At 23.9% G+C, this 10,921-nt stretch overlaps 5 protein-coding genes across 6 annotated transcripts in view; 3 read left to right on the plus strand and 2 right to left on the minus strand.

Annotated features, from left to right (window-relative positions):
* The first annotated feature begins 166 nt into the window (after positions 1-166).
* Positions 167-2,756, plus strand: LOC102671316 (spermine oxidase-like). The gene is made up of 8 exons (XM_006617000.2): positions 167-505; positions 580-835; positions 1,210-1,423; positions 1,499-1,735; positions 1,801-1,932; positions 1,999-2,201; positions 2,274-2,394; positions 2,466-2,756. The coding sequence occupies exons 1-8, from the start codon at positions 304-306 to the stop codon at positions 2,601-2,603; spliced, it is 1,503 nt and encodes a 500-aa protein (XP_006617063.1). The 5' UTR covers positions 167-303; the 3' UTR covers positions 2,604-2,756.
* A 166-nt stretch (positions 2,757-2,922) lies between these two features.
* LOC102671893 (spermine oxidase-like) lies at positions 2,923-3,601 on the minus strand. The gene is made up of 3 exons (XM_031511092.1): positions 3,317-3,601; positions 3,107-3,241; positions 2,923-3,051 (listed from the first exon to the last, which is right to left on the minus strand). Exons 1-3 carry the CDS (start codon positions 3,599-3,601, stop codon positions 2,923-2,925), a joined length of 549 nt encoding a protein of 182 aa, XP_031366952.1.
* A 174-nt stretch (positions 3,602-3,775) lies between these two features.
* Positions 3,776-9,886, minus strand: LOC102671754 (spermine oxidase-like). Of its 2 annotated transcripts, none has more exons than XM_031511125.1 (11): positions 9,556-9,886; positions 9,185-9,446; positions 7,036-7,150; positions 6,730-6,963; positions 6,504-6,635; positions 6,229-6,428; positions 6,035-6,158; positions 5,860-5,966; positions 4,477-4,643; positions 3,948-4,408; positions 3,776-3,850 (listed from the first exon to the last, which is right to left on the minus strand). In XM_031511125.1, exons 1-11 carry the CDS (start codon positions 9,701-9,703, stop codon positions 3,812-3,814), a joined length of 1,989 nt encoding a protein of 662 aa, XP_031366985.1. In that variant the 5' UTR covers positions 9,704-9,886; the 3' UTR covers positions 3,776-3,811. The 2 variants fall into 2 exon arrangements, with proteins under 2 accessions (XP_031366985.1, XP_006617066.1); XM_006617003.2 differs by having other exon boundaries at positions 7,036-7,249.
* On the plus strand, positions 7,539-9,146 carry LOC102671445. The gene is given in 8 exon segments (XM_006617002.2): positions 7,539-7,587; positions 7,669-7,912; positions 7,985-8,062; positions 8,065-8,198; positions 8,287-8,407; positions 8,483-8,663; positions 8,729-8,903; positions 8,964-9,146. Coding segments are annotated over 8 exon segments (1,080 nt in total). The 5' UTR covers positions 7,539-7,573; the 3' UTR covers positions 9,097-9,146.
* A 331-nt stretch (positions 9,887-10,217) lies between the features above and the next one.
* LOC102672017 (ATP-dependent RNA helicase abstrakt) overlaps positions 10,218-10,921 on the plus strand; it is a 3,389-nt gene continuing 2,685 nt past the window's right edge. Inside the window, exons 1-2 of the mRNA XM_006617005.2 lie at positions 10,218-10,450; positions 10,582-10,855. Coding sequence (XP_006617068.1) covers positions 10,418-10,450; positions 10,582-10,855 — 307 coding nt within the window. The 5' untranslated portion in view covers positions 10,218-10,417. The remainder of the gene's footprint in view (positions 10,451-10,581; positions 10,856-10,921) is intronic.

The following is a 10,921-nucleotide window of genomic DNA, read 5'->3' on the forward strand; positions in this document are numbered from 1 at the left end:
TTCTCAATAATAATTGATGATGATTACACAAGATTAAACGATAAATAATGTAATGTAAGTAAATTATAAATAATATTCTTTAATGATAATTATTCTTTAATGATAATCTTTCATTATTAATCGCTATCTAACTAATGTTATTACTACAAATTGCGTGCTCCAGATATTACTACTACTATTTCCTTGCAAAAGCAAATTGCTGTATAAATAAGAGCACAAAGCAAGTATCATTGCGTAAAACTAGATGTCCAATCTGTCAATTGATAAAAGTTTGCGCGTACAGAGTTCATTTTAGTATTCAAGATGCTCTATTGCATGATCTTCCTATTTTGCCTGATCTCAGGCACACTTTCTGACGATACCAAATCGCCACGAATAGTGATCGTTGGTGCCGGTGCATCTGGTATCGCAGCTGCGGCGAAATTGATTGAAAATGGCCTGGAAAATCTTATAATTTTAGAAGCCGAAAATCGAATCGGTGGACGTGTGAATACAGTCAAATTTGGTGAGTTTAGCTTCAATGGAAAGTTTGTATATATATTGAGAAAAAATTGACCAAAAATTTGTGTACATTTATAGATGATTATCTGGTCGATTTAGGCGCGCAATGGATTCACGGAGAAAAGGGAAATGTTGTATATGAATTGGTAGCTCCTTTGAATATTACAGATAACTCTAAGCCATACGATGATGAAGTATATACATCTACAGGCGAGTTGATTGATACCAGAATCACAAAAAATCTTACAGATAGTTACTTCAAATACTTAGAGTCGATTGAAAACATAACGAATAATGAATGTTACGATTCCATCGGCGAATGTTTCGAAAATAAGTACGAATTTCGTATAGTTGTACCACCGCTTCATGAGTGTACTCAGGATAAAAAAATTCTTAGACAAATGCATCATAATTATTTAGTATATTATTATAAATTTATTCTGAAAAAGAATATAATCATTATTATAAAAACTGATTTAGTATTTAAAACATTACGAAATTGTACCGGCAAAACACATGCGCTTTTTAATATTTTTAAATTTATATTTTTTTATTTATGTTTCGAAATTATAATTTTAACAAATAATTTTCTTAAAAATAAATTTAATAAAAACTTATTATTATGTTCCTATCCTGAATTCATATCTAAAGCGAAACGTGTATGTTATGGTTGTCATATATAGGAATTTAAAATGAATATTGCATTAGGTTGAAAGACGATTTTACGCAATTTCCGGAATTAAATGAAACGCTACAGGAACAATTATTATGGCTTTTCAATATGATGCAAATTGGTTACGATCCTGCTGATAATTGGTACGATATCGCAGCGAAAGGATATTTGGAATATAAAATATGCAAGGGAGATCTAACGATTAATTGGAAAGAACGAGGATATGGCACTATTCTAGATATATTAATGGTTTGTGTTAATCACTTTACGATGATTAATTTTTAATCATTGAATAAATAAATTTATTGTATATCTTTTAAATAGAAAAAATTTCCAAATCCAGAAGAAGAACTACCCATATTGAATAAAACCATTCTCAATGCTGAAGTAACACAAGTTGATTATTCAAGTGAAGATAATACCGTAAAAGTAACGACCCTTGATGGAAAAGAATATATAGCTGATCATGTTATTATGACGCCTTCTTTAGGAGTGCTTAAAGAACAGCACGAAACATTATTTAATCCTCCATTATCGGAATCAAAAATTAGAAATATTAAAGTATATTTTTTTTCTATTTTTGCAAAAATTAAAATTTAATTAATAATAATTAATTTCTACTTTAGGCAATAGGATATGGAAATGCTTGTAAAATATTTTTAGCATTTAACGATACTTGGTTTAATGTCAAAGATACAAACAAAATAGGATATAGGATTTTATGGAGTAAAGAAGAGAGGAAGAAGCTTAATAGTAATGTAAGAATTTGATTTTGCATTGAGAAAAACTATATATATTTTGAAATATATATGTAATTCTTTTAGCCAAAAACGAGATGGATGCCTTATGCGATAGGTTTCTTTTTTGTCGAACACAAGCCTCGTTTATTATATGTATGGGTATCTGGAAAAGGTGCACGTTTAATGGATGATGTCACTGATGACGAAGTTTTTGATCAAACAGTAGAGATGTTATACAATTTGTTGTCAAAAAATTATAATGTCAGTAGGCCAACAGCGATGATAAGGTATCATCCTCTGCTGTTATATTATTTTTTTTTATTTTAATCTCATTCTAACAGAACTCATTTTGTTTGTAGGAGTAAATGGCATGAAAATAAACATTTCCGCGGTACATATAGTTATCAAAGTATAGAAACAGTAAAAACAAATTCTAGCGCGCTGCAATTATCCCAACCAATTATGAAAAGGGGGAAGCCAGTAGGTTTTATTAAAAGTTTTATTAAAACAATTTAAAATGTATAAAAATTAATTTATATTTTTTCTTTTAGATAATTTTATTCGGTGGTGAAGCTACTAATAAACACTACTTTTCTACAGTACATGGAGCTATTGGCTCTGGATGGAGAGAAGCTGAAAGATTAATAAATCTTTATGATAAAAATAATCATACAATTAATAATATATGATAAAATAATAAATTTTATTTAAATTTGTAATTATAGACATATAGGTCATATTACATTTATTATATATTATCAATATATAGCTATGTAAATTGAACATGACCTGATTAAAAATTATATATATGAAACTATACAATATAAAATATGACTATTTTATTTATTTTATCTTTGTATAGTAACTTTGTATACTTGAAATACATATCTACGTATACTATATACATACTATGTACAAAGAAGACTCAGATATATTTATATATTTATAATTCTATCTATATTTACACTGTTTATTATTAATTTATTGTTAATTGTTAATTGTTAACAATTAATTTCTAAAAATGTGATGCTGTAGAAAAATTTGTGCTTGTTTCACGCCAGTATCATAAGCGCCATGTGTTGTAGAATAAAAATTTTCATGTGTTGCTTCACCAGCAAACAAAATGATGGGTATATCCTAAAATAAAAAACATGTTATTCATTACATCAATACAATCAATTATTTTTCATACCTTGGTGCTATGTTTTTCTATTACTTTACTCCATATTGGTTCTGATAAACGATTTGGTGTAATATTATTCTTATCACATTTTGTTGTAATATGACTATAACTACCTCGAATATATTTGTTTGTACCCCATTGTGTCTTGAAGCATTTTTTTATTGGAGGTATTTTATCAAATTTTAAATAATATTTAAGTAAATTTTCACAATCCATTGCAATTTGTTGTTCGCTTAAAGTTTCAATAATGCAAGCTCCGCGTCCTCCGATCCAACCAAGAAGTACACCTTCGTGATTCGGTACAACATCGAATCCTGTAAGATCTCTAGTCCATAGAGCTAGATTTTTATTGCAAAACATTCCTTCTTTCCAAAGTAATTGAAATCCTTTCGTGTTAGGTTTCCACCAAGAAATACCATAATCGAGAAAAATTTTATTTATTAAACCGAAGCCTAAACATTCAATTCCTTCACTAAAGTGAGATGGTAAAGATGGAATGAACATTGTTTTATAATTTTCTTTTAAATAACCAAGAGAACAAGTAATTATTGTACAATCCGCAAGAATGCGGGTATTATTAGAAGCATTTAATACAAGTGGAGAATCAAAATTATTATTTATTGTTTTTTGCCATTCGATTGAATCTATAGAAGTATTTAAAAGTAAATTTTTTTTTTCCAAATCATTAGTAATGAGTTGGATTAAATCCTTATATCAGGATTTAAACGAAAGATGTTCTGGACCACCAACAAACTATAAAAAAAAACATATATTTAATATTATTTATTATCAAGTAATATATATTTAAAAAATTTTTCTTAAATATTATTATAACTTCTCTTATATTTACCTTAAATTTTCCCCAATATTTTGTAGATAATTCATCGATCGTGAAACATGCATTATCTATTACGAGGAATCTAACATTCCAATCAAAAATTTCTTTTTTTATGGTTTTTATTGCTATTGAATCATTTTTTTGAAGTAAGTGTTTATTGAGAGAATCCCTTAAAACTTCACCAATATTTTCATATTCTATTTTGATATCTTTATTTTCATAATCTTCGCAATCTTCCAATGTATTACGAATAAGATCATCTATCTCTTCTATCCAAATTTCATCTACTTTACAACCATTGTCACGAATAAAAATTCCTTGACCATCTTTGCATTGTATATCTGAGAGCAAATCATGTTTATAACATAATTGCGCTAACGGACTTTTGTCACCGTGTACAAATTGTGCACCACATTCTATCCAACCTTTATTCCATGGCATAGATTGAATTCGACCACCGACTTCACTTTGAGCTGAAAAAATAAATAAATAAATAAATAAATTATACTTTTTAAATGATTTTTGTTCCAGATTCAATTACCTTCGATTAATAGATAATCTTTGAAATTTGCATCCTCTAATGTTTTTGCAGCTGCTAATCCTGCAATGCCTGCACCTATTATTACAAGCTTTGTTTTTGCTATTCTTTGATTTGAAGTATTTGCTGTCCTTTCCAATTTATCGAAGCTGTTTATCCAATCACGTTTTCTACTTGATTAGAATTTTTTAAAATTAAATTTTGACTATTTGTATGAGATTATAAGAAATTTTATATATATATATACACAGATTATTATTACTATATAATAATAATAAAAATTTAAATAAATAATATAATAATTTATTATTATATATATATATGATATAATAATCTATGACGAAAAAAATATTACTTAATATACAAATGTTATTACTTGCAAATAAATAATAGGATAATCAATAACATAGCAAAAATAAATATGCACATATCTTTTTTTTTTAATATAAAACGTATTTTAACTTTCTTTTCATAAGATAATAAAATTATTACTAATAAGTAATTATAATTACTAAATAATAAAAATATATAATTAATCATGAAAGAGATAATTACTTAAAAATGTACTTTGCAAATATATTACTTAATTTATCATATAAAGATGTTTTATAATGTGAAGCATCAAGTAAGTTTATAATTTACCGTAATCCGTTATGAAGAAACTGGCTCTGGTTAGAGCAGAGATTTTACCGGCCTAAGAAGAAGCATGCTGATCAATAGAAATAGAATATATGATTCAATATAAACGCTTTTATTAAAATTAACTTTTACTCATACCTCTTTTTCAAAATAGAAAATAAGGAAAGAAATCTGTTGCACCCTGATAAATGCTACTCGGTCATTAAATATTCGGGTAGCCAACATCTGGGTAGCAGAAAACATTTCATCAAAATCAAAAATAGGAATAATACGAAAGTATACGTTAATACGAAAGTATATGTAATAGTTAATATTACATGCGATTAATTTAAAAGAAACCTTTGCAAAATCTCCATTTTTAAATGTATTTCCATTTTCGAATCGATTACAAAAAAATAATCAAAAAATATCTAATTTAAAAAAAAAATATAAATATAAATATGAATAAAAAAAAACAAATATAAAAAATTATATAAATTCTCTTTATATATATATGTATATGTGTATATAAATATTTTACTATCTAATTATTAATTTTAAAAATAAAAAAAAAAATATTTAAAAGATACAACAAAAAATCTTTTAAATCATGCAATGATCGCAAAAATGAATTTATCTTAGAATCAATAACTGTTTAATCCATAGAATTATGTATAAATAAAAACTTTATTTCAGCTTTTACTGCAATTATTTTATTTAAAATAAATTTCAAAGAATAATTATAAATTAAGAAATTATAAAATTTACCTATAAAAATCTATTATTCTATCAGCTTCTCTGAAGCCAGTTTCAACTGCTCCATGCACAGTAGAATAATAATGTTCATGTGTCGCCTCTCCAGCAAAAAGAATTATCTATTAAGCAAATATAAATATAACAAAATTCGATTTTTTTTAATTATTTGGTTTATGAAAATACATACAGGTTTTCCATTAGCTGTTATAATAGGATCAATCAAATCTTTTGTTTCTACATTTAGCTTTTCAGTTGTTATACTTTTAAAAGTGTATGATCCACGAAAATATTCATCTGTATACCACGATGATCTATAAATAATATATTATTATTATATAAGTTATTATATAAGATATAAAAAAAAATATTATAGATTATTACCTAAGTATCTGATCAAATTTCGGGATGTTATATTTTTTATTTAAAAACATTTCAAGTAATAAGTACAATCCATCAGATATTTCAATATCAGAAAGTAATTCTATTTGTTTTGCAAATTTACCAGAGATCCATGCACATAGTACTCTTGATTGATAATCCACAGAAATAAATGCAAAAACATCACATAACCATTCATATTCCTAAATCATACATGGTCAGTATATTTAAAAATAAATATTGATAATATTTATTAATATTAGAGAAAGTAATTATACTTGTCCATATAATGTAATAAATTTTTCTTTATCTTCCTTGGACCATATTAAATTAAAACCAGCACACTCTTCTTGCCACCATCTATGTGGGAATTCCAAGAATACTTTATTTACAGTTCCAATATTTAAACCCTAAATAATATATTATAATTGCATTTCAAATCAAGTGCATATCAAAAAAGAGACAAATTTTTATATTACTCATCAGCATTAAACTTTTACGTGCCTTTATTGCATTCTGTTTTCTTTCAGGCAAAAGTGGAGTGAACATTGTCATATGTTTCTCTTTTAGAACACCAAGAGATGCAGTAAATATAACATGAGATGCTATATATTTTGAATTATCTTTCGTTTTTACAATTATATTATCATTTGAAATATAATTAATATTATCAACATTTTTATTAAATTCTACTTTTTCTATTATAGACAAATTATTCTTGATAGTTGATATTTTTTGCTGGAAAAAAATAAATAATATATTATATAGATAAAATGTAAGATAATCATTATTAATAAAAAATATACATACAGATAATAAATCAAATAATGTTTTATAACCACGATCTTTCCAATTAAGTACAAGATCTCCATCACAAGTCCAATAATTTGTAATTTCTTTTGCAGAAACATCAAACCATGAATCACTACATTGAAGAGAATTATCAAATTTGTGCATCCAATCTAATAATTGTTCTGCTCTATCACGACTAGTAAACGGATTTTCATTAAATGTTTTATAAAATCTAAAATATTTAATATAATTTAATATAGTTTCATTATAATTAATGTAATTTTAATTATAATGAAAAAAATTTTAATTATAAAAATTTGAATTTTAGCGGTAAAATCAAATCGGAAATGAATCATTAATTTCGAAATAAGAGAAAGAAAACTATATTATATTTAGTATAATTTTTGCATTATAATGTAATTGTGTTATAAATGATAAATTTATATTATTATTGTATTGATTATTATATTGAGATTTAATTATTATATTGTATTACAAATTATGATAAAAATTTATATCTCTTTATAAGAGATATAAAAGTATAAATTTTATAAATATGTTTGCAAAAAAGTAAGAAAGATTTTTGAATGAAATTTTAACAAAGAAACATATTTTTATTAATTATTAAAAATATAAAATTTTATATTTTAGCAATGTTGATCCAGAATTGGAAAAGTTAAGAAGAGAAGTTAATGGACCTCCAAATTTAGATACAATAATTATAAATATTCAAAGAGTTACAAGACAAATTCATGCTTCTTATTTATTTGAACAGATTGGAAAACCTACATTACAAAAATTATGTTTATTATTAAGTTCTACTGCTACAGGCAAGACTTATAATGGTTGGCAAGATTTTGCTGCACATATGGGTTTATCAATGGAACAAATTCGTGTATGCATATAATATTACTGGTTATTATTCTTAAAAATTATGTTTTTTTTTTTGTAAATTTTTTTATTACAGTGTATAGATTATGATTTTAAAGGTTTGCAAGATCCAACTTATTATGTATTATTAACTTATGTGCAACATGTTGAAGCACATTGATAAGATTTTAAACTATTGATAAGATTTTAAATGCTTTGCAAAAAATACAACATTTTGATATAATTAGTCAAATAAAAAATGATATTTATGATTTAATTCATAAAATTTTACAAAATGTTAAAAATGATGATATTAATATTTACATAGTATTAATATTACAAAAACAATAATAATAGTTATTTAATTTAATTTATAAATTTTTGTTATACTTGTATAGGATCAACTATATTAAGACCAAACAGTATGCCGAAAGTTCCATTAGTATTAACTCCAATTTATTTTATACAAGATATAAAAAAATATGAAGTAGTCTCTAATCATGTACACAATTTACAAAAGGTATTATAAAATATATAATAAATGCTTTTTTACATTAAATAATACACTGATACTTTGTGCTTATCTTATTAATAGACAAAAAAATTATATGGCAGTATAGTTATGTTAACATTTGCTGATGATGGTTTAGAAACTGCACAACATATAACAAAAATATTTAGATCTAAAAAATCCAAAATTGGAGTTCTTATACTTCAAGAACAAGAAAATTATGTATATAGTAGAGCAGAAGAATTTATAGACGATTGTTTTAAACAAATAAATGATTCAATTTATTTTAAATAAAAAATTTTACTTCAATTTAATTAATTGTTAATTTTTAGGTGAATTTTATTATTCCTATATTAATACAAGGATATTTGGAAAGAATAAATAATTCTAAAAAAATTTACATTGAAGATCAAAATAAGTTAGATGCAAAATATGTAAAATATATATATTCTTTACTAAGACTTTATGAATATATGAAAAATCAATGTATCAATTACCGTATAAGGTAAATTTATAAAAGCTTACTAATATAATGATTTATTTTTATAAATATTTTTTTGTTTAGATGTATAGTTTCCGTTAAAGAAGTATATACAGTTGCAAAAGCAAATTTGCATCCAACTTTGCAAGCATGGTTTAGAGAAAATGATATTAATGCATTTATTAAGAACATTCTTTTACAAAATTGTTCAAAATAAACTTATCTATGATATTTTAATTTTGTATATAATAAACAATAAATTTTAAATATATTTTATATATAAATATATCTATTTTTATACTTACTGATTTATAAAATATTCTCCATATGATTCTGTATTATGTATAGAATCTGATATATTGTTAGAAATATCATAATATATTTTAAATGCTTCTACACTTTCTTTTTTTGAAAGAATTTCTCCACTTGCAGTAACAAATATATGTTTATCAAAATCATTGAAGCATTTTGATGAATCTAATAGTTTGTATGGGGAAGCAAGATCAAAAACAATATTTCCATGTTCACCATGAACCCATTGTGCTCCTAATTCTACAACATTATCAGCTGAACGTATAAAAATATGATGGTTTTAAAAATTCTTAATTTTATTAAATAAAAATTAATTTTTTCTATATATGTTTAAAAATAAAAGAATTTATTATTTTTAACTTACAAAATTCTACTGTATGTATTCTACCACCAATTCGATCTTTTCCTTCGAGAATTATAATATTTTCTAATCCTTTTTCTATTAATCTAGCTGCTGCAGAAATACCCGCTGCTCCGGCACCAATGATTACTATTTTTGTATTTTTAAACATTATTTCTAATAAATTTTTAAAAAATAGTTTGTAATTATTACAAAGCAATATTCTTGCTAGAAGATATAAATGAATAACAAACGTAAAACAAATTTTCAAATATTCATGATAAAAACGTGTTCAACAAAACTATCAGTTCGAAATATACTTTGATCAAATAACTTAAGTATTCCGGAAGTTCATCATAGCGCTGCAAATAGTATATATAAAACTTTTATCCTTAAAAATATTCATGTAGACACTGTTATCGATTTTTTGATTATACTTTATTATTTCAAATCTATAAAAATTCAAATAAATATATTTTAAACCTAATTAAATTAATTTATAATTCATGTTAAATTTAAATAAGAAATCAATTATTAGTGAATAAATATTAATGAATTAATTCATTTCAATATAAAGTGATCAAACATCGAATGTAGTACAAAATATCAATTTTGAATAAAATCAAATCACAAAATATTTTAAATGATTAAAATATTAAACAATGAACTTATATTATAAAATATTTATTAAATGTATTATGTAATTTTTATAAAACTTAAAAACATAATCGATATAGGTTAAGAGATAAGTTAGTGATATTAAAAATAATCTTTTAATTATAATAGAAAAAAAGTTGATATATAAAAAACAACGTTAAAAATTATTTATTTAAATTTTCTGTTAATGTATTAAAAAATTAAAGTATTTAATAATAATTATATTACAATGGCACAAGATAAAGAAGATCCTCCACGAAAGGTTATTTACTTTAGTATTTGATGTTACTTTATCTTTTAATGTTTTTAATTCATAGTTTATAAATTAAGAATGAACAATAAATAAATAATAAGAATCTAATGAATAAATAATAATAAGAATTTATTATATAGAGATATAGAAGAGAAGAAGAAAAGGAAAGCAGTCCTTTTGATGCAGATGATAATTATATTCCTTATGTACCAGTTAAAGAACGTAAAAAACAACAATTAACTAAGCTTGGTAAGCTTGGACAACTTAAAGATGAAGCTGCTGTTGGAATTATTGGGAAAAGTAGTAGTGAAAATGAGAAAGATGATGCAGATGATGATGATGGACAAGTATGGGGAAGGAAATCAAATATTTCCTTATTAGATCAACATACAGAATTAAAAAAATTAGCAGAAGGTAAGTGTATTTATATGTAATTATATACATATATATATATATATATATATATATATATATATATAA

This window comes from Apis dorsata, unplaced genomic scaffold (genome assembly GCF_000469605.1).
Source record: "Apis dorsata unplaced genomic scaffold, Apis dorsata 1.3 scaffold_292, whole genome shotgun sequence".
Taxonomy (NCBI): Eukaryota; Metazoa; Arthropoda; class Insecta; order Hymenoptera; family Apidae; genus Apis; species Apis dorsata.